Genomic DNA, 24,066 nt, shown 5'->3' on the forward strand with positions numbered 1-24,066 from the left:
CACCTGGCACTGAGAAGAGCTCCGTGAACGAGGCTTCCATCCTTATTACCAAGGTCCTTTAAAGGTTCAGTTTAGACATTATCTCCTCTGCGGACAAGGTATTCTTTCTCATGCGCCATGCTCATACTTTTATCAGGGAAGGGGACCAAGGTAAGACATGGAGGTTTCCTTTCTTTCTGCCCATGAGCTCCTGAAGGGCAGGGACAGCATCCCTGGGACTCTGGCCCCTGAGTGATCAGTTCCTGGCACTCATGGCCTCCAACAGATGACTGTTTACTAACTGCTACGTGCCAGACAGAGCGCAGGCTCTAATGCAAGAGACAAGACACCATCCCTGTACCAAGAGCTGACAACAGTCCAGGCAGCAGGAAGACAAGCAGCCCGCCAATCAGAGAACAGTGTGTCACGTGTATGACGCTGTACCACGCCAAACAGCCCACGAAGGGTGTTAAATCACAGGGGAGGGCAGGAGACGTCTGCAGGAGACAGAGCCTGAGCTGGGCTGTGAAGAACGGGAGCACGTAATCCAGGGGTATGGCATTCGCTGGCACATAAGCGTCAGTTACGATGTAAGAATAAAAGAAAAGCACAGCATGGCAAATCAACTATACTTCAATAAAAAAATAAATAAAAGAAGGGAAAGCAAAGCAAAAAGTACGTGAAAAGAGCACACGAGCATCACGCGGCTGTCAGTAGTGAGCGGAGAACGCCGACTGGGCTCCCAGGCAGAAGAGGAGGACGTCCAGGAAAGATGACGAAGGGCTGTGTGGGAAAGCCAAGAAATGGGAAGGTAAATCTAATAATTACCTGAAGATGTTAAACAAAAGAGTGCAAGGCCCAATCAGTGTTTTAGAAAAATCCCTCTGGCAGCCCTGCATTCATTCATTCCCATTCCCAGTAAGTGCACAGGACCTTCTCCGCATCCAACGTGGGCCAGGCACCCAGCAAAGCAGGTGGAATGCAGGACAACCTCGAGGGGAGCAGAACAAAAGGCTAGAAAACCAGTCACTGTCGTCTTGGGGAGAAGGAATAATGACCTCAGCCAGGGCTGTGGCAATGGGCACAGACAGGGGACAGAGTTGCCAGGAAGGCAGAAGCTGCAGGCCTCGGTACCTGACACTACGGGCGGGGGCGGGTGTGAACACCCGCAGGGATCACTGACACACAGCTCGTGGCGCTCGAGAGCCTGCCTTTCTACCAAGCGCCCAAGTGCTGCCTTCCAGGGAGCAGTCTAAGAACCCCTGGTCTAGACTTAGTCCAGGGTCTGGCTAGGGGAGCAGGGTGAACGGTGGCACCTTCACTGAAACGGGGGCTTCAGGAGAGAAGAAAGGGCATTTCCCAAACATCCTCAGAACAGCCAGCATCAGTAGCTACATAACATGTCCGGGGCTTCCCTGGTGGTACAGTGGTTAAGAATCTGCCTGCCAATGCAGGGGACACGGGTTCGAGTCCTGTTCCGGGAAGGTCCCACATGCCGTGGAGCAACTAAGCCCGTGCGCCACAGCTGAGCCTGTGCTCTAGAGCCCACAAGCCACAACGACTGAGCCCGCGAGCCACAACTACTGAAGCCCACGCGCCTAGGGCCCGTGCTCTGCAACAAGAGAAGCCACCGCAATCAGAAGCCCGCACACCGCGACGAAGAGTAGCCCCACTTGCCGCAACTAGAGAAAACCCGTATGCAGCAACGAAGACCCAATGCAGCCAAAAACAAACAAACGAACAAAAACATGTCCAGGGAGAACAACTTCAAGTCATATTAATGAATTAGCTTTTGGCAACACACTTCACCTTTTCTGTTCCTGTGGTCACCAAGCTAAATTCTGATCCATGATCTAGTTTCCTAAGTGGATCTACCTACGAAGCCAAAGTGCGTGGATGGCTAACCCTAGTTACTCTGCTAGATACAGCTCTGACTACCACTTAACAATCTCACATGCTGCTCCAGAAATCAGTGACTACGACAGAATTACTCCATTTCATGCTGGTTGGATCTGGGAAGCTGGTAAAGAGTTTCTAACCCTGCTCAGCAGCCACCAGCAACCAAGAATGACCACCACCAGCAGCTACAGGAGAGGGGTCCAGACAGCCCAGCAATCCCGTGGCAGCCCGAGCCCTAACACCTGGGATCTCATCCCTTTTCAGGGCACCCTCTGGCCCTAAGGACACTTAGTCTGACTGGAAGAATCATGTAATCATTTGATCTTAAGATTCAGTGTTTTCAAGACGGGTTACACTTTGACAGTCAACATTTATCTACTTAACTGAGCTCCACAGGTTAGCAAACAAACGTGTCAACTGCAAGGTGAGCACTGATGCTGAAGCTGCCACCGGCCAGGTCATCCCCCCCGAGCCCCCAAAGGTGCTTCGCCCAGAGACGCCGACTCTCCACAGAACAGAAGCAACCTCTGTGTGAGCAGACATTAGCACAGGCTGTGCTGACACAGTGTGTGTGTGTGTGTGTGTGTGTGTGTGTGTGTGTGTGTGTGAGAGAGAGAGAGAGAGAGAGAGAGAGAGAGAGAGAGAGAGAGAGAGAGAGAGAGAGAGAGAGAGAGAGAGAGAGAGAGAGCGCGAGAGCGACAGCAACCAACCCACAAAAACACTGGATTTCCTGGAATGTCAGACTCGGACATTTGGATCAAATATTTCAATACTTTATTCCCCAAATCCAAGGATCAGAAACAAGACTATATACACCTTCAGCAAATCACAAGAAAGTTCTAGAGTCAAAAGATAAAGACCTCAGCTGACAGACTGTTTATATTATAATAAAAATATCCCAAGATGGTCACTTACAGAATTTTGAGGATTTAGTTTCATTTTCATCCCTCGTATCATCTCAAAATCTTTCATAGTTCTGTAAAACAGGTTTATCATTAATTGTTAGGACAAAATTTTCATAATTACATTATAAAAGAACTAGTCTGCTTATGTTACTTTCCAATATTCATGATAAAATTAGAAGCAATTTGTAGTGCAAATGCAACCAGTATTAACCAAATTTTACATGTGCTAGAAGAAACAATAATATATACATCAGTAAATTACTACAATTTCTACCTTAAAAAGCACCTTGGCAGAGATATGTCTTGAAAGTACTAAAAGCCTGGAAAAACTAGCAGTGTTAACAGAAACATGCGAAGTGCAAAGTGTTAATCAGTAAACTTTAAACCACTGCTTTTTTTTTTTTTTTTTTTTGCTGCACGCGGGCCTCTCACTGCTGTGGCCTCTCCTATTGCGGAGCACAGGCTCCGGACGCGCAGGCTCAGCGGCCATGGCTCACGGGCCCAGCCGCTCCACGGCATGTGGGATCTTCCCGGACCGGGGCACGAACCCGTGTCCCCTGCATCGGCAGGCGGACTGTCAACCACTGCGCCACCAGGGAAGCCCTAAACCACTGCTTTTTGCTACACCTTAAAAAAGAGGCTAACAAATTACTTCCTATAAAAGAATATTAACATAGATTATATTTAAGATTGCTAGTCATAATTTTTCCCCTACCGCAAACCTCCAGCTGGGCAATAATCAAATATGCACTTAGTGTTTGCAGATATGAAATTTCCGTAGAATGAACTCCTATACGCCACTATAAAAATCTGAAGGTAAGTCTGCTCAAAATATAATCTATAGCTACATACAAGTGAAAAAGAATAATGTTTAACCAGCAAGGCAAAGTAGAATAAAGTCTCAAATAACTGCATAATCAACACTACTTCATTATATCAAAGCCACAATAGCTCACTGCATTGAAAGATAATTTTAGAATTTATAAATGTAATCCAAATTGGAGAGGACTGTGTTCTAAGGCATGAGTTTACAACAGAAAATGGAAATTGGAGGTAAAATTAACACGCTGTGCAGTCAGGCAGCAAACGAGGTTTTAGGCAGTGCCACAGGAGAGATCATGGTCTCTCACAAACATGCCATGCCTCGCCCTAGAGCCAGGGTGTCTGAAGGCTCCTGGGGAGCTGGCCCCCAGAAAGAGCACTACCAGAGTGGCCCCGAGGACGAGGGCCAGCCCAGGGGGCTGGGCAAGGAGAAGGCAGGCAGTTGTGACAGAGGGACCACTGAGAGCGCTCTTAAAGCACACAGCAGGGCAAACAGATCCGTCTACCATCCCCACCAGCCACCCACACTGAGGCCGAAAGAAGAGAAATACTACATTTCCAGCTGATGAAAAAACTGATAGTACGAGCTAAAATATATAGTTTCAAAAGGTTTGGGAAATTTTAAGAAGTCCCTATCAATGATGAGTTCCTCAAGAAGGCTGACTGGTTCATCAGAGGGGACAGCCCAAGTTTCCGAGACTGTCACCTTCGGGGGACGACTTTGCACTTTCAAAGCAGGGCTCACTGGTCATCTAATCTCTTGAACAGTCCACAGATCTGACGCAATATTCCAACACTTATATTCTTAACAGGTCACTTACTAATTGTTTTTTTATAAATCAAGTCTTAAAAAAAAACCTAAATAAATAACATGTACTCTAAAGAGAATACAAAAACGAACCTTTCAGAGAGTTTGTCAGATAGCTTCTCAAGGAACTGCATGACAGTCTCTAAAATGAAAATCCAAAAGAAAATATCTTTAACTACATAAAATAAAATGTACATGCCTGTTAAAATTATAATGCGGTGATCATAAGTCCATACACTACGACGCCTTTAAAGTGAGGCTCCTCGAAGGGAAGCTGGGTTGCTAACATATGCTAGGCATTTCTGGATGATGGTAATCTTTATTAAATAAACTAATTAAACTGACACAGTAATAATCAAAGCCTTAAATGATACCCCAAAATAAAAAGTTAAGGGGAAACAAAAGAAAAGAATCCAAAGGTTCAATCTATTTCTATCTAGTCATATGTTTAAGGGAAAAAAACGCCTGTCAGACATGTCTAATTTTTTTCTGAGTTTTCAAGAGATAGCCTCTGATTTGTTCATAAAAATCACTACAACTTAGAAACATCAGATTTTAAAAATCAGCGTTTTTCTGGGTAAATTTTTTTAATTTATTTTTTGCAGTACTTGGGCCTCTCACTGTTGTGGCCTCTCCCGCCACGGAGCACAGGCTCCGGACGCGCAGGCTCAGCGGCCATGGCTCACGGGCCCAGCCGCTCCGCGGCATGTGGGATCTTCCTGGACCGGGGCACGAACCCGTGTCCCCTGTATCGGCAGACAGACTCTCAACCACTGCACCACCAGGGAAGCCCAATATTTTTATTTTTATATACACAGCAGAATAATCTATTTAGGATCAGTATTCAAAGAAAATATTGCAAAATTAGAACATTAAAAATTTAGGCTCTATTGGAATTTTTTTTTTTTTTACTACTTAAAATACTTCAGCCATAAGTCACTATTTTGTACAAACCCACAAAGGCAATGTAGTGGAGTTACTGTTGTTTCCCATGATAGGAAATTTTTCATGTGACTTTTTGAATTTAGCACTTTTTGCCACTGTTTAACATGTACAGAGCTTTCACATGTATTTGAGAGTGGGCTGCACACTCTGTTTTTCTATTTTCCAGATGGTCTTTTATGTTTCAGTTTCTTGTTCAGTTTATCTCTTTTCTCAGTAAAATAAGTGGCTGGGGAAAGGACGGACCTAAACCAGGAACCCAGCGGTCTCCCCACCATCAGTGCTGAACCAGCCCGTATCTCGTAACCTGAAAAACGCTGCCTCATCTTAGACGGTGTTAAGAAAAACAACTGTTATTTAGTTTAAACTAAAGTCTTTATTTCCAGATATCAAACCAGCTAGCATAGAGAACTGTTTTCAAATATATCTCTGTGTGTGCTTTTTATTTCAAAATAACCATTGTTTACTAACTTGCACCTATTTTGTTTTCCTAGCTCTCTTACATATGAAACATCTACCTCAATTACTCTACCTGGATACCGTCATAGTATTCAATAAAAAGGAATGAGTTTGCCGGCCTCGGGCAAGCGCACACCTCGCTGGAAGGTGACCCGGCACACCTGTCACGTGGGGTCCACCCTAACCTGTACCCCTCCCACCTCCTGCCCCCTCTGTCGACAGCTCACTGTTCCGCACTGTCCACCTCCAGCTTCACTTCCCTCATGAAACTTTCAACAACCATCCAAGCATCTGCAAACTTCCTGCGCTCCTAAAATCCCAGGGCATTGTTCCATATTCTGTGCATTTGGAACTAAAAAGACACTGACCTGTATTAAGGTTTATCTTTCTATGTATACGTCCAAGCTCCCCAACCAAATGACAGGTCACACTCGACACAACTGTGTGCACAGAGTCCAGCTCCAAGACATTCCTGTGCTAACCACCTTGTGAGCCGTGGGTCTGCTGGCCATCACCCCGGGCGCTCGCTACTGCGGGGCCGGTGACCTCCAGTGACCTCCAGTCACTCGAGCTGGGGCTCAGTCCCCCCATTCCCTGGGCCCCGGCTGCCCCCAGCGTCCAGGCAAGCTGACCAGTCTCGTCCCGGCGTGTGTGTGCCCCGCTGTCCATCAGTGTTTCCACCTGCACTGACCAACTGGCACCTCACACCTAACTCAGACCCACTGCGCTCCTGCCCCGACCCCGTCAGCAGGAACTGTCTTCCCGGTGGCTCATGTCCAAGGCCTGGCTCTCCCTTTGGGTGCCACATGCCCCAAACGTGACATCTCACCACCTGCACAGCTGCCGTCGGCCTGGAGCAGCCGCGTCCCTCACTGTGGCTACTGCAAAGCACCTCCGGGTGCCCCTCCCTGTGGCGGTTCTCAGCCCCCTCGGCGGGGCCATGACCACTGAAGTCCCGGCTCAAACCCACCTCCCCCGACGACGAGCCTCGTTCAGCTGTGACCTTCCCCCGCCCCGCCCCGCGGGCGCCCCCTGTTCCTCCTCCCGGCCTCACACCTGCACCCCCATCCGGACCCTCCGCTCACAGCCTCGTTCACCAGCCCTCACGGACTGTGCGAGGCCGCACACCTCCTGACACGCGCAGTCCTCCCTTCCCTGTACCACTTTCTCCACAACCTGCAGGCGCCAGGAACAGACCGGACTCTTCCCTTGCTTTTCTGTTTTCCTCTGTCACCTGCACACAAGCAGGGATTCCCATCTGTTCTACTCAGATTTATCTCCAGCGCCTAGAGTAACATCTGGCACACAGCGGGCACTCAGTGCGTATCTGTCGAACCAATGAACTGAAAGAGCCGATGCAGGTGACACAGAAAAAGGGGCAGGTGGTCTCAGGCGGCCTACGGAGGGGCATGAATCGAGAGCCTGCCACTTCTTAGCAATCGACCTGACCTGCAGGTCCTCATCCGTGAAGTGGACACAACCGTCTATCTCACACGGCTACAGAGGAATGAAAGGAAACAATGGCCCAGAGTAGGCATTACATAACTATTACATATAGTATAAAATAATAAGACGCCATTATAACAACGTGGTGACAACAGTGACTACGGAAAAGCACCCGAGGGGACAGAATACCTGTTTGGGAGCTAAAGTATATAACACAGATTTAAGTGTTCTATGAGTTCAGGGATGAAGCAGTCCAAGGGACGTGGAAACGTTTTAACAGGCTTCATGGAGAGGGCGGTGGGAGCCCAGCACTGACGCCCTGGATGGGATTCTGACGGACAGACACGCAGGCGGCAAGCAGGCCTCGAGTGCGGGAGACGTGCCCACGGCTGACTGGCGGGAGTGAGGCCAGGCCGAGGGGACGGCGTGCACGAGAAAGAAACAGGGCGGGCTGGGTTCAAGAAAACCCCCGAGGAGCTACGGACCCGCAGGGAACACGGGAGGACAGAGACAGCACAGAGCGCCTCCCAGCGTCCCCCGACCCCGCGACCGGCACGTCTGTTCCAACGCATGGCCAGGGACCCCAGGTGTCCATGGCCATCTACTCCCCCCGCTCAGCCCGTCACCGAGTCATGCAAACCCAACCCCTACAACACACGTGGGCCTGAACAGCCCCACCATCGAGGCCACCCTACCCTGGACTCAGTGTCTAAAATGTAACTGTAATTTACTACACACCTTTGAAAGATATGCTATATACATTTGTATCGTTTTCATTGCAAACCATTCTCCCTTAAAGATCATAAATCATAGAGAACTGAACGGAGCAAACCCAGGAGATGCTCCCCCCACGCCCGCCCCAGCACCAACTTTGCGAAGCAACCCTCTTCTCTCTGAAAAGACGGGTTTTACGTGACCCAGCCTACAATGAACCTTGACTTCAGCAGAAATATTCTCTGACACTAATTCTAACCAATCCAGTTAGGCTCAGTACAGAAACCAGCTGGGTTAAAATGAAAACAATTCAAATCATCATCAGTGAAATTTCAAGTATGATTTGCTCTCAACGTGTACATAAAAATACATAGGTTGGGCAGAATACATTCCAAACTATTAGCTCTATTTAAAACTTCTTCCTAATAAAGAAGCAGAAATCTCAGTAACTGGTCTCTGACTATACGAAAAATAGAACAGCAATTTATAGCTGTTTAAAATCATAAGTTCAGCCTCATAAAAACCCTACTTTGTCCTTAAAGCTGGAGAAACAGGCTTACCTGGATTTTTAGCCATTGTTCCTTGGAGAGCTCTGTGGGAGTATGTAGAATACCCCACTAACTTTGCCAGAAGATCTCTGTTGCTGAGCAATTCTTCTAAACATTTCAATTGACCAGCATTGGGATAAAGAAAAATTTTATAAGCAGCTTCTCGAACCTATGTTTAGAAAGTGAAAGGTAAAAGACATCCACACACAGTACAAAGTCCTACACCATAATAATACAGGGTACCTCCCCCACTTTGTTCTGCAGGCGAGCAACGCTTTAGAATAATGGTCTCCACAAAGGGAATAAAGCTTCTGAATTCATCACTGGTATGGGAGACAAATCATACTCGACTGGGTTCTCTACTACGGGGCAGGGTGGCACAGATTTTAGCCAACACACGTGCCGTGAAGCACCTTTAACCAGGTGACGTGAAAACTCCTGCAATTAAAGTCTGAGTCCCTAGAATGGCCATCACTGCTGCTGTTCATCATACTTTGAAAATGAGGAGTCCTTTATGAAACAGGAATAATCAAACCATTTTCATCATTCAAAGCATTCACAGAATTAATAACCCCCAGTTCAATTTTGATGCTTAGTGACACTAACGTGTTTTTAAAGGTATGACTATCTTATCACTGAATTTGGGGGTCACAACAGACGTGGCCCCGGTACGGGGACCAAACTGCATGAAGGACGGAGCACACGTACCAAGTCATCCGGCACTTCTGTACGCAGACCATCCACCAGCACATGGTCCCCGGCCAGCTCGAAGTGTTGCCGAATGTGTTCCGGCAGGAGATGCTTCTCAATCTTGCTGGGAAAGTGGGTTCCCATGAGAAACGCGCTGCTCAGATCCAAGATTTTAACGTTCAGGTCCACCGCTCTTTTACGCTGTACGTAGGGGCAGTAATAAAAGTTATTTAAGTAATATTTCACAACTTAATAGGTGATCTATCAGCAAATCAACATATATAGCTGAATTATAATTTAATAAGATACTAAATATATTAAGTGATAAAATGAATACTGAATGTAATTTGTATCATAAATGTTTAATTTTATTTATTTATTTATGGCTGTGCTGGGTCTTCGTTTCTGCGCGAGGGCTTTCTCCAGTTGCAGCAAGTGAGGGCCACTCCTCATTGCAGGGCGCGGGCCTCTCACTATCGCGGCCTCTCTTGTTGCAGAGCGCAGGCTCAGCAACTGTGGCTCACGGGCCCAGCTGCTCCGCGGCATGTGGGATCCTCCCAGACCAGGGCTCGAACCCGTGTCCCCTGCATCGGCAGGCAGACTCTGAACCACTGCACCACCAGGGGAGCCCCATAAATGTTTAGTACACAGTAATGTACTACAAATGTTAACTCTACTTTCGATAGATATTTAATATCCTGACCAAAAAGTTATCTTATGGATTTTTGTGCTTCTAGGCTTTAAGACGTATGTAACTTCTAGAGTTCTATTCAAAGTCTGGGTTACACAACGCATCTGTGAAATTAACAACATTGGGAAGTCCAGGTCCTCCCCTGGCCCTGAAAACCTCTTAGTTAAGTGAGCCAGGGAGTAGTTGAATGTTTGATATGATACTTAAAAGTATTTGGAGACTAAACACATGAAGTACTTGAAGGGCAGATTAGAAAATATTCTCAGTCTTAAAAGATCAGATACAAGGGCAGGGGAAGGAAGGTATAATCAACACGGCTCTTCGCTGAAGTGCAGCGAAGGGGCACTTCCGAAGCTCTGCTGGGCACCCACTTGCGGGGCTAGCAGGACAGCAGCAGAGAGGTGAGGAGGGCTGGAGTCGGGGCTGCTGGGGCAGGACCACGTCCCGCAGCCCCACGGCTGGCACCGTCAGGCCTCAGGCCATCAGTGACAGAATGGGGTGGGTTTTCTCGTCGGTCACACCCCTAGGACACCAGCTCCTGAGAAAGCCTGTACCATCAAAGGGCTGCCACAAATGCTCGGGACAAGGCCCTCAGAACTGAGGCCCACACCACGGGCCAGGCCCTCCTGGGGACATGGGGTGAATTTTCAGGCACTTATTACAGGAAAACTAGACAGGCATCCAGACCTGGGCTCAGGACGGGCTTCAGGAGAAATCACAGGCAAGCTTCCCGGCAAGGGGGTCGATAGCTATTAACAGGTTCTAATCTACGCTAGGACCCTAACAAATGATTAGGCAGCACTAGTAGTTTTAAAAGATAACTATGTATGACGCAGATGTACCCTTGCTAAGCTGCTGGAAAAACTTAGTGTATTTTAATAACAAAAAATTTCAATACAGACAATTCAAACTTCATAGGAAACATCAGTTTTCAGCTACTCCTGCATCTTTATCATCCAGACTCTTCTCTTTGCCCGTTTTCTTTCTGATATGGCCATCTGTCACCCCCTAATGGTGACCAGTGGAATAACAAAAAAGAAAGACATCTGGAAATCATACTATAGTTCCAAAAACTTTCCTCAAAGCTTTTACTATTTAAAAAAAAAAAGTGATAAAATTAGTTATTTCAAGGAGTTCATCACCTGTTACAATCCCTGGAAAAATAAAAACGGCTTATTTCCCAACTTCACCAACAGTCTGCTAAGCGTATCATTTCATCATTTGGACATAATTAAACATGCGGTACTCGGAGCTCTAAGAATGCTATGAAATTGTTGCATTTACTAAATGACTGCTGAAGAACACACTTCCTTTAATTTCTAATTGTATTCATGAGACCCTAAAATGTAAGTAAGGAATGACCTGGAAAGAATCCGGAAAGAACGTAGGCCTTTACGGTTTGTAGGTTATGTTAGTGGCTGCATTTCAAGCTCTCTTAAAGTGTGCTGTCTCCCTTGCCCCTGTCCTAGTGGAGCACCTCTGACGACAGACACTGAAGTGACAACACGGAGTTCAGCAGGTTTACGTTACTGCATCTTCAATGTGGGTGGGCTTGCAGGGAGTTACCTGCTAGGAGGGGCAGCTGTCCTATTAAGAACACACGTTAGATAAAAGCAGCAAAGTCAGTGCTGGTGAAGCTGACCTTGACCTGACATGCTACTTTTTAATAAGGTTTCAAAAACATCTTTCATGAAGATTCTACAAAATAATAAAACTATTCTCCCAGATTCTCTAATAGCAAACTTCCTCCTGAAAGTATCGAATCTGATTAGTGTTGGTGAGCACCATTATGATTCTCACACATTATTTTATTGAGCCTAAAACTCCTGTGCATGAAAAAAGAGAACCCACACTCCCTGTCCTTGAGAGGCCTGTGATTTAGATAAGCAACGCAGCAGTAACAACCTAAAGGTAAATGCCATATGTGTGGAGTACGTAAAATGTGGGTTCGGATGAATACAAAATTCCACCTGGGGGCTGAGAACAGCTTTGCAGACACCATGGCCTGAAGATGAAGCTTAATGGGGATTTCAGACAGGCAAACCCAGAGGGGACAGAGGACCAGAGCAGGGAGGGCAGTGCCATGAGTAACACGGGGGTAGGGGCAGGGAGAGCTGGGGATTCTACGTATTAATTACCATTTACACTCCTTCAATAGGCAATGGGAAGGCACTGGAAGGTTCTGGGTGGGAGAGTGAAAACTGAATCAGCGCTTTAAGGAAAGTACTCCAATGGTCAGAGACAGGTTAGACTGACCGCCAGAAGGCCTGCAGGCAGGGCAGCTGGGCAGGCCCTGGAGTCGGCCTGGCTTATGTAATAGCCTCCTCCACCTACACGCTCTGTGACCTTGGGGAAATCACATGACCTCTAGGTGCAATCACATGACCTCTAGGTGCCTCAGCGTCTTCACCCATGAAACAGGAACAGTAGTAGTACCAACCTCAAAGCTGTTATGAAGATCTGATGAGAAATATGTGATTTAAAGAGCAAATGCTTAATCACTGTTACTTATAATGGGTGTAGGAAGACAATGGCTTTTAGGATGGCCCAGGTATTTGGCGATAAGGATCAAGGTGAGTTGTTTTGGGGATGCAGACAGAGGCAAGTGAAGCGCTACAGAAACAATCCAAGGACTTGGTCACTGAGATATGAAAGCACTGAGAATGGAAAAAAATGCAAACTGACTCCAAAATGGATTTGGGTGACTCAGAGAACGGTGGCATTATTGGTACAGAGAAGTATTAATAACAAACTGGTCTGGAAAGGGGCAAATGTGTCCATTTCAGGCAATCTGAGTTTGCAGTAGAGCCTATCAGCCTTGGGGACTGCTGGGTTAGGCCAGGAGTCACATGTGGAGCCCTTAAGGCCACACAAGTACACAGACATGTGAGCGGCCTCACAATTACTCACACTCAGCACCAACCAAAATGACAGCATCTACGCATGTGACACGTATTCTCAATATCCTGCCCTCTACTTTCCAAGACACTTTGATAAACCAATCTCTGTTAATAGGTAAGTGGCTTTATCGTATATTTACCAGGAGAAACATATTTATCTAAAAAAGAAAGAGGCACCGTAACAGTCTAGGCTGCAGGCAGGCAGGGTGAGACACTGCAGCAGGCAGCTCTGTGGGTGCTGGTTGGACCATCCCATTCTCCCAGCCCTGAGCTTAATACTGAAGTGAATAAGCACTCCTTGGGATGTCATGTTCTAGAAGAGCAGCAGCCAGGGTGAGAGATCCTGAGGACAAAGGATGGGAACTTGAACAGATCGCTTTGCCTTGTTCCCACACATGTAAAATGAGGGGTCTGGACAAAGAAGGCCCCTCCCATCCCAGTTTCAACACGGTATAACCCATGCTTACTGCTTTCAGAATGAAACTATGGGGGTCTGTCCAAGACAGGTATTACATCAACAAACACACCTGCACTGGGTCTCAACAATACTTCCTGTACTTCTGCAACCAGACCCTAATCTTCAACAGCGCCAGCTTTCCTACTCACTAGCTGGCCTTCCTGATACGGCCCATCTCATCCCACTTCCATGACACCTAAAACGCCCTGCCTCAAGCCATTTCTTAACTCTGAATTATCCTGGGTGACAGGCGAACTTCCAGAGAGCACTGTGTTCAAATACAACTTACAGGAGAATTTTATAACCTAACAGACCTAGGTGTCTTTATAATATGGAAATTCAAGCAACATACAAGAACCACATCAACAACATACCAACTAGATACCAGCAAAACAAGAGGAGCCAGAAAACAAGTTACCTTTTCTCTGTCTAGATGGATTCCACTGATTTCAAAATCAAACATGAACAGTTCGGCCACTCGCCTGTAAATAAAATAGGTGGCAGGTTAGAACAGGTAATGATAATTATGACCAAAAATCAGTGTTCTGCAAAATAAATCCATCTTTTTCAACCTTACTGCCCAAAAGCCGGATGTTTCAACACACACACACACACACAATTTGTTTGCTTGAAACCAGGAGCTTAACATCTTAGAAGTCAGGCAAAACAGCTGGCTGACTGACTGGGTTTTAAGCTTTCCTATGGATGAGTTGGTATCAGATACACCGTGCTAACTATACAACAAGTCTTAAACTGACAATGAATGACAATTACTCCAACAAGGCCAAATTTTCTGCTTTTTTCTAGAAAGGACAAAATGTACATCTTTTCAACTGTCTTTCCTCCAAGAATACCTGCTACAAACTATACACAACGCACCCAATTAAGTCCTTGTGGGACATACACATGCTGCCTGAACTCTGCATGAAGGTGTGCATGCGTAACTGTAACACATCTCCTACTCAGCATGTGTACTGAACAGAACGATACTCTGCTCACCCATAAGGCGTGGCCCAGACGGGGATAAGTACTTTTTGAATGGATGAACACAAGGCAAAAGAAATAATAAGTTTCCTAACAGGGGTACAAATAAAGTGCTCAGGGAGTTCAAAGACCACCAGTAATACCCTTCAACAGGTCAGCAATATCTGAAACATCACCTTTTTCTCCTGCTATCAAAAAGCAGACTCTTCATCAGCTTCAAGCCACCATCCTCTTCCCCTTGGGCTAAGTTTGCTTAGACTTAGGAGGGAAGATGGCTATTTCAAGAATGAGTACCAGTGTGCTTTGTAGAAATCCAGTTTTTAATGATCGTAAAGTGCATCTGCAAACTTCACAATAGGCCCTAATTTTCCTAACCTTTCCTTAATGTAACAACTCCATCCTAATGTCAAGTATTAGCAGTAATAAAAAAGCAACAGCAGAACATAAAGTATCCTGGATAACATCTAAAGCAAGGGGCAACTTTTCAGTAATTTTCTCCTGTAATATTTTATACTTACAAGTTCATCTTTCCTTTTATGTTTTAAAATTAATTAATTTATTTTTGGCCACATTGGGTCCTTGTTGCTGCATGCAGGCTTTCTCTAGTTGCGGCGAACAGGGGGCTACTCATCGTTGAAGTGCGCGGGCTTCTCACTGCAGTGGCTTCTCTTGTTGCGGAGCACGGGCTCTAGGTGTGTGGGCTCAGTACTTGTGGCTCGCAGACTCAGTAGTTGTGGCACACGGGCTTGGTTGCTCCATTGCATGTGGGATCTTCCCAGACCAGGGATCGAACTTGTGTCCCCTGCAAAGGCAGGCGGATTCTTAACCACTGCACCACCAGTCAAGTCCCCATCTTTCCCTTTTTAGTTATAAGCTAATTTAAGATGATTTACTTTCCCATTAGGGACCAGGGGAATCAAAATACTGAACTCGTGGGCTTTCCTGGTGGCGCAGTGGTTATGAATCTGCCTGCCAACGCAGGGGACACGGGTTCGAGCCCTGGTCCAGGAAGATCCCACATGCCGCGGAGCAACTAAGCCCGTGCGCCACAACTGAGCCTGTGCTCTAGAGCCCGCAAGCCACAACTACTGAGCCCGTGTGCCACAACTACTGAGCCTGCACTCTAGAGCCCATGCACCACAACTACTGAGCCCGTGTGCCATAACTACTGAAGCCCACGTGCCTAGAGCCCATGCTCTGCAACAAGAGAAGCACCCGCAATAAGAAGCCCGTGCACCACAACGAAGAGTAGCCCCTGCTCGCCGCAACTAGAGAAAAGCCCACGCCCAGCAACAAAGACCCAACACAGCCAGAAATAAATAAAAAATAAATATTTATAAAAATAAAAATCCTATTGGCATCTTAGTAACATCTAGAAATGTGGTACATGTCCAATTAGCACAACTCCTTTGTACCTCAAATGGTCTGCCAGTCTACTTCCATTTCTATACATTAAATATGGGAAAGCAATCTGTAGTAAAGTCAGATCATGAACAACCTGTTGTTACTCAAAGTCAGCAGCAGCTCAGTATAAATCCAACACAATTAGCAGGCATTCACCTTTTACTCATTTTGCTAATGAAGGTAATAATGCTCATACCTAAAATTATAATAAAGACCCATTGCTGTGATTGTACAGCCAGCTTTGCCCATATCCTGAGCATCAGGATCAATGAACTGAAACAGGACCACAGGTAACCGCTTACAGGCAGACAGGTGAAGACAACCCCTCCCTATTTCTCACACGGCACGGTCACTCGTACACCAGATCAACATGAGACACCACCGCTGACTGACCCCTGCGGGCTGGGCTTCACTTGGGGTCACAGGCCACGTACGGAGACAGACAACAGAGGAGGAAGCAGACGGGGCCAAGTAAGCATCCCATCAAGAAAAAGGAGATAAACAAGTGCAAAAGGCAGGAAAACACATTCGTCTCTGTGCCATGACACAAATAACATATAGGCGGGTTAACGACAAACTCTACCACGTTTTATAAATAAATAAATCTGAGCAAAGAAATATAACATCCACAGTCTTGTATCAAATATATTTGTGTACTGAGTCAGAATTAGGTCTTTTCAATTCAGAATCATAAACGGTATGAACCAAAGCCCACCATTTCAAGGATCTTGACATCTACCAGTAAATAAAAGCGCTCTGCTTTCAGCTCCCGCTGTAGCAATGACAGAACTTTAGGAATGCAGCTGAATGGAACCGTCAACTGCTCAGGAATCCATTCCCTGGAGAGGGCCCTGCCGCAGGCCGCGGCTGTGGGGTGCTAAGATGCAGCAGTGAACAAATCAGACCAGGCCCTGCCCTCGAGGAGCTTCCCGTCCAGCGGGTGGGAAAGCAGAGCCGACAAACGGGCAGAGGAGAGAAGGCTGGGAGCCTGAGGACCGAGAGAAGCGGAGCTGGGCGGGAGGCCGAGGTGAGACAGGCACAGAGCTCTCGGAGGAGACACCGTCTGAGTGGCGTCCAAGGAGGGTGCGGGACTCGTCGCGTGGGGAGAAACTGTCCGGACAGAGGGGACGTGAGCGCAGGGACACCGAGGGAACGGCTTTCAGGCTCAGCTCCACAGTCACAACCGCGATGAACGCAAAGGAAGCAGTACCTGGTTTCTGGATCAAGGGAATCCACAAGTTTTTTATCAGCTAATAATTTCTGCAGACTTTGATATAATTCCACATTTGTGTTCAACCTAGAAAAATTACAAATAAAAAAAATTAAATGATTTTCTAGTAACTTCTTTTTTTGCTTTACGTGAAGAGAATGGTGTCAAGTTCCAGCATCCACATGGCCAGAGGCCAAAGGTTTGGGGTATTGTTTTGTTTCTTCCTTTGGACCAGGAATGGCGTAACCGCAGTTAGTGAGGGACGGGAAGTGTGTTAGTACTCACTGTCCCGGAAAGCAAAAGCACAAACTGAAAGCCACAGTCCACAGCTGGGGACAGAAGAGCAGCCAGGACGTGACCCCGCTTCCATCGAGAACCAGCCGCGTCAGCAACATGCCAAGGACCACTGGTTTCTCTAACAGGAGAGGAGCGGGGATGGGAGGGGAGGAACGACCTGCAGTCCTGACTGGGCGCCGGGCCCGGGCTGCCCTGGCTCACCCGCGGGAGTGGCAGGGCCACACCGGGGACAGCTCGAGGGCACAGGCTTTGGAGCCGCACCCTGCAGCCACATGGGCCCCGGCTACCGTGCCCTTGGTCCGAAAGGGTTAGACCCTTAGTGGCCCCCAGGGTTCAACGAGACGCTGGGCACGGCCCCCACTCCCAGAGGAGGCGGCTACTGTCCGCAGCTGCACTCGGGCCCGGCCCACCCAGCACTGCCCGCCTGCCCGCCCGCGGCACCACCGACAGCTCCTGAGTCCCTCTCCCGAGAGCACAGTGCAGGCCAGAGCTCCTGCCTCGGGGAAGGGCAAGGGCTGAGCGCCGCCTGCCAGGTCCACTCAGGGGCTCGTGGGCGGTCAGGTTCCCCGGGCAGCTCACACACAATCAAACTCCTGCAGGTTCATACGAACCGAGGGGCCTCTGTCACCACGGTGCTCAAGGGCCACCCTGAACCTGAGGGACCAAGGCAGCCCCGCCGGCCAAGAAACGCTCAGCAGGGGGGCAGGCTCGGCCTCAGCCCCAGGAACCGGGAGGAGGTCAGCAAGGACCGCCGCCTCCTCTGGCTGCTCGGCCCCCGGCCGCCCACATCCAAGGGCAGCCGTTCCGAGGTGGCCGGCCGGACCCACGTCCGAGGTTTGAGCGGATCTCCCATACCGTGTCCTCCATTGCAGGACTCTGAGATAAAGTCTGTATTTTAGTCTATATTTGGCATTAATTCTAAACAAATACATCCAGTTTTATCCTTGCTTTTCCACCACTGGAAAGTCAGTCGATTCTGCTCGGGCACCGGAAGGCTTCCTATTCAAAGCTGCCCTGGGCAGTTAGGGTGCAGCTCAGGCTACGGGAGAGAAGGAGCCAGCGCTCAGGAGGGCGGAGGGCAAGGCTCTGGGTTCTGTCCAGTGACAACGGCCAGGTCCCTCGCGGCACCCACGCCCCCCCCCCCGGGGGGGCAGGGCCTGGTCCCAGCAAAGGACTGAGCTGTGCTCCATGGCCAAGGGGGGACTGCGGGCTGAGCCTCCGACACCGCCTCTCTACCAACCGAGGCGCCCGCTGTCCTCCCGTGGAACCAGCAGCCCAGGTCCACCGACGCAGCACACAGGCCCCGGGCAGGGTCCCGGCGCTCTAGCTCACCTCCCCAGCAGCCCTCGGCTCCAGCGCCTTCAGCACGCCGGGGTCTGGAGTTTGCAGGGACCAGCTTACCCGTTCAAGGAGCCAAATTTCACACGCACCATCCCCAAAGGGCAAACGCTGCCAGGGGCACCGGCCAGCAGCCTTACGCCCCACGCGAGCTCCGGGGGATGGAGGGGCCTCCGCTGGGCTGGGAGGCACAGGTCCCGAGGTCTTTCCAGCCGGGGGGCCGGGAGCCCGCACTGGCTGACCCCCCGTCCTGGTGGGCGCCCTGCCCCCTCCCCGTTACTCTGACCAGTATTCTTACATTTACTCCGAATCCCTTTCAAGTGACAGACTTCACCCCAGCCTGCGCCGGCCGCAGCTCCCAGACTGCCTTTACGATGGGCCCAGATGCCCCAAATCCCAGCCCCAAGGGGACCGCAAGGCCACCGGGCAGAGGTGACCACGCTAACCTCTCGCCCTGCGGCCACAGCTCCAGGGCGACAGCGATTCCACCGCACGGCCATGTGCCAGCTCGCGCTGCCCGCCCCTGAGACGCTGGCGATCCCTTCAACGAGGAGAACGAGGACGCCGGGTGTCCGTCGCGTGCCCCCCAGCACCACAAGCACTTTGCGTTGACCGTCTCGTCCTCCTCCCAGCAGCCCTGAGACACAGATCACTCCACCACCCCCCTGACCAGTGAGGAAACCGAGGGACAGCAGACAGGGAGGCGGCCCAGAGTCAGGCCGCGGGCTCCCCCGACCCGCCCGCCCCGGGCAGCCCTGTGGCTCACGCCCCAACCCCACGTCCCATCCCCGCCAGCGGGGCACAGACCCGGGGCCCCGCGGCCCAGCACGGTCCGGGAGGAGGGGCAGACGTACGTCTCCACCATGGCGCCAATGCTCCGACAGGCTTCCTCCGCGGCCTCTCTGAATGCTGCCTCGGGGTGAGCGATTTTCACAAAATCGGCCTAATGGAGGGGAGACAAAAAGCAAAAGGGCGTTTGACGGGAAGCTTGCTTCCAGGGTCTGAGGGCGAAAATGAAAACGTGAGCTTTAAAACGCGCCATTTGCCTTGACCAGGAATTTCCATTACTGGAACTTTCCTAAGCCGGCGGGAGGGGCAGCTTCTTCCTGAACATTCATTAATTCTGTTATTCCCGGGAACCAAGTCCGTTTCATTTCCTAATACATTCCAAAATACTCTTACTGACTTTATTTTAGAGAAGTCTCCCTCCTGCAAATGTGAAAACCAAGTGAACTCTTCCTACTTCTATCATTCAAAAGAGAAGACTCTCGCTTCAAATGATCCGGAACTTTCTCCCTAAGTGTTCCCACCTGGCTCCATGGAACACCGCTTGAGGCGCTTCTAGTTAACACTCACACCTGGTGTCCTTTCCAGGCTGAGTTAAGTGCATCCCAGCCGTCGTGCAGAGAACAAAGGCTGCCTCTGAGTAAACAGGACTCCCCAGCTGCAGCCTACCTGGCGCAGGACCAGAGCTGCTGTACTGACCTTAGAATTTAACTAAGCCAGAATCCCTTTTTAATTTTTTTAATGAAATCTCATAAAACTAGATTTTAGTTTTCATGTTAACTGCAGTACACTGCAAAACAGAAATGCAGGGAAACTACAAAAAACTGCGTATTTTCTTCATTCTCATGAAGACAACATATACGGCTAAAACGTGAAATAAAATCACCATGAAGTAAAATGCCCTAATTTTATTATCAAATAGTTTTTTATGTAGAAACATATAAATCCATAGTTTGATACGACATTTGACGTAACAGTAGGATAACATCTGCACTCAGGCACCTGAAAAGTGAGCTGTGTAAACTTTAAAAGATGCTGTATAAGTTACTCATCTGCATGCTGCACAATTTACAATCAATATTGAAATTCAAAACACCAGCATACGTTTTAAAACTCGTTTGTGATAGTGGTGAGGAAAATAATACAGTTCCACGGGGACTGTGTTAAGAAAGAAAAAGAAAACAAAATGACCAGTTTATAAAACTCATGCCTTACACGGTATTGATCTCACTAGCAGGTAAAATCTTAAAAATTCAAAAAAGGAAGAAGATTCTTTGAGCTTTTTGACCCAAATATTTACATGTATAAATCACATCCTAGTCTTTTTGAATGAGACATTATCAAACTTCATAAATATAAAAAACTTCAAAAATAGGGCAAGCTATGGGGCAGAGAAGTTAAAATCTTTTAGTGAAGAGCAGAAGTAGAAATGTGGAAAAAATGCTAGAACACTGGTTAATTAAGACAGAGGCTAAGACAACAAACACCCAGTAAGTTCTGGGATTTCTGACCACAAAAGCCAATACTCGATTACAAATCAGTGAAATTTGCTGACCCTCGCTTTCCTTTCAGATTTCAGCGGCACCGTTAAGCAGAGACGGTTCGAAACCTCTTTTCTGACAGTACGTCTCCCACGTCCCTCAACAAGACGAGCCCTCGCTGAGCACATCCTGGAGGGACAGAACCCGAACCCAGAAAAAGCAAGAGCTGACTACGGAGCCCGCGGCACAGCTCACTTCCCCTCAGGAAAGCCCTTCAGAGTGGATACTCTGCCCATCTCTTTACAACTGGGAAACTTGCAGCAGTGGGTCTAGGACAGCGGAGGTGCTACTGGCTCAGCGCAGATGCTGAGAGCAAGGAGGCTCTCGAAGAAGGAAACCACAGACGGGGAGCTGCCACCCTGGTGAAGAAAGTCAGCCTCAAACAGTAAATATGATTCCACCTACCTGATACTTAAGAAAAGACAAACTACGGGGATGGAGAACAGATCAGAGGTTGCCAGAGGTGAGAGGCAAGGTGGTGCGACGCACAGGGAGCGTTCTGGGGGTGATGGAAGTTACGCAGCCTGACCGCGGGGCGGCTACAGGCACACAGAGTCCACGTTCACAGACCTGCACCATCCCTTAGGAGAAGTAGATTTTACTGCGTAATAATTCTGAAAATAAACACTTTCTCACAAGATGGGGAGGTGACCTTCCTGCCACTCCAGGTAAGGTTCCATCCGGCCCGGGCGGCAGCAGCCCTGGAAGCGTGGAGAGCGAGGCCTCTGCGGCCAGACTGCCTGGACACGAAGCCCAGCTCCACCACTCATGGGCCGGGGAACTTAACCTCTTAGTGCCTTTCTTTCCTCGTCGACAGGTGGAGACGTGCCCAGAAGGCTGCATCAGTCAATCCAGGTGAAGCTCTTAGCTGGGTCCAGTGCCAACAAGAGCTACAAAACAGCCAACACCAGAACATAAGCCCCACGAGGTCGGACCACACTCCCAGTGCCCGGCCAGGGTGGGGCTGCGCGTAGAATGAACGTGAAGAAAGAGCTGTACAGACAGGAGCAGGCGTGACCACAACTGGGGACTTGCGCGCCACTACGATGTCGCGGCCACCCCGGGCTGAGAGGGAAGCCTGCTTCCACCTCGGCCGTGGGCGTCTCAGCTGGAGGAGAGACCTGAGGGCACGTCTATCTCAGCTTCAAAACATGGGGAAAAGACGCCTTTGATACAAGCAGTTTGATGTCAAAACCTTATTTTTGATCAGAAAAGACATTCCTGAAAAGGCTTATAAAAACTAGTTTTCTTCTAAGATTAATTTTATTGTAAAGGTACAGATAAATGTTCTACTAGAATTTTGGTAGACATTTTTATAAATGAAGAACCTCTGTAACATGAAGAATCTTTGCCATGTGCGTAATCATTCTTCCATTACATATTACGTATCTATTTTATTAAATATACGTATTAAAGTACGAGTACTAAATCTGACCTTTCCTGTACATTCTTCCCATTCAACAGCACACTTCACTATAACAGATTACACCCAAGAGCTCTCAAACAGTTCAGACATTCCTAACTTTACAGTCCAGTACTGAACCTAATACACAGAGCTTAACTTGCAAAAGTGAGAGGTGGTCTGCGGCCCATGCCCGGCGTCTTACCAAGTCGGCCACCCTGCACAAGGAGTCCGAGAGCTCGTCAAAGATGAGCACGGTCTGGGGCCCAGGAGGCGCAGAGCACACGCGGCGCACCAGCTGCTCCGTTTTCCTCAAGGCCTTCTCCTGGGCGACACGGAATCCTTCTGGGGCGCTGAGCTCAGGAACTCCAAACAGGCCCTGAAACCCAAAGAACAGTTTCCACCGATAACTAAAAACATGACCCAGGGGTATTCAATACAAATACTTTTTTCATAAACAAAATCTTGGTTTTCATTGATATTTCATATCATGGTGACACCTGTCATCACAGGTATCACTTTCACATTCCCCGCGACACTCCACATATGACACTAAAAATGTTTTAGAATGTAATTTTTCTTCAATTTTTATTTTATAAAAAACAAAAATAGAATGATATGGGTTCAAAATCCAGCTCTGTCACTACCACAGAACCTAACTCACGAAGTGGCAAGGATTAAACGACACACGTTTTTAAAAAACATTTTAACAGTGCCTGGCACACAGAAAGCATTTAACAAATGTCAGCTGTAACCGCTATCAGCTGTGTGACCCTGGTCAAGTTCTCTCTCCTCCTTGGCCTAATTTCTTCATCAGGCATGAAGGGATGACAATATGTGCTGTGTCTCACGGCACGGACACAGGAACAAGGTTAGTAAGTTCTCAAGACTCTGCCCGGCACTGAGTGAGATCCAGGGCACAGCATCAAGCGCTCCACAAACTATGAAATAGGAACGGTGAGTTGATTGCTGAGTACATATATATTTTAGAAAGATTTAATAAACATGCTAAACCAGTCACAGGCGGAAACTGGCAGCAAGTTTTATACCTTCCAAAAGCATTTCAACACCTTGATAAAGATAAAAATCACTATCTAATGGGAAGGAAGGACCATCTTCTTGTACCGGTTCGATCACACTTGTTATAATGCCCAGGAAGGCAGACAAAAACCACAAACACTTATTACACATCGACGGCATGCCAAAAGTGTACCATGTACTTTACACAGGTTCTCCCGTGTAAATCACACAATCCTAGAGCACAAACTATCAATAACCTTTTTACAGATAAGGTAACACTTTCAGAGGTTAAACGAACATGTCTGTGGTCACTAGCAAACAGTGGGAAAGCCACAACCTCAACTTGCTCCAAGCATCCCTAAAGCCCACACGTTCTCCACGCTCGTGGACTGCAACTGGTGTTGGAAAGTCTTGCCTCTGCAGAAGGGCAGCTCCGGGGACTAGGAACCCCGCTCTTCGCCATTTTAACCAGCTGCCCAATGCAGGGCCCAACACAGGCAGGAACTCATGAATGAGGCAAATGAACAGGGCCAGACCGCGGCGGCGTAGACAGCTTTGTATCAAGAGATGCTTAACATGTCAATTGCGGGAAATACCAAGAGGCGAAGCTTTCAGGCCTGACAAGGCCCACTGTTTCTGCAAGAAGGAATGCAGGAAGTTGTTAATTTCTTTTCAAACTATATTAAGGAGTTGGAGAAAATAAAGACAGGCAGGGGCAAAACAGAATTAGGACCAAAAATATACTTGGTTATTACAATGATTTAATATGATTCAATTACAGACTTTATTTTCACTTCTCAGCACACCTCCCCACACTCCCTTGG

At 48.2% G+C, this 24,066-nt stretch overlaps 1 protein-coding gene across 1 annotated transcript in view; it reads right to left on the reverse strand.

Moving 5' to 3' along the window:
* The window catches only part of MIPEP (mitochondrial intermediate peptidase), a 133,889-nt gene that overhangs the window by 108,197 nt on the left and 1,626 nt on the right, over positions 1-24,066 (reverse strand). The window contains exons 2-9 of the mRNA XM_082859725.1: positions 22,428-22,601; positions 19,348-19,436; positions 16,859-16,945; positions 13,679-13,742; positions 9,231-9,413; positions 8,535-8,691; positions 4,507-4,555; positions 2,794-2,854 (exon numbers count right to left, since the gene is read on the reverse strand). Coding sequence (XP_082715851.1) covers positions 2,794-2,854; positions 4,507-4,555; positions 8,535-8,691; positions 9,231-9,413; positions 13,679-13,742; positions 16,859-16,945; positions 19,348-19,436; positions 22,428-22,601 — 864 coding nt within the window. The remainder of the gene's footprint in view (positions 1-2,793; positions 2,855-4,506; positions 4,556-8,534; positions 8,692-9,230; positions 9,414-13,678; positions 13,743-16,858; positions 16,946-19,347; positions 19,437-22,427; positions 22,602-24,066) is intronic.

This window comes from Leucopleurus acutus (assembly GCF_964270905.1).
Source record: "Leucopleurus acutus genome assembly, chromosome: 18".
Classification (NCBI taxonomy): domain Eukaryota; kingdom Metazoa; phylum Chordata; class Mammalia; order Artiodactyla; family Delphinidae; genus Leucopleurus; species Leucopleurus acutus.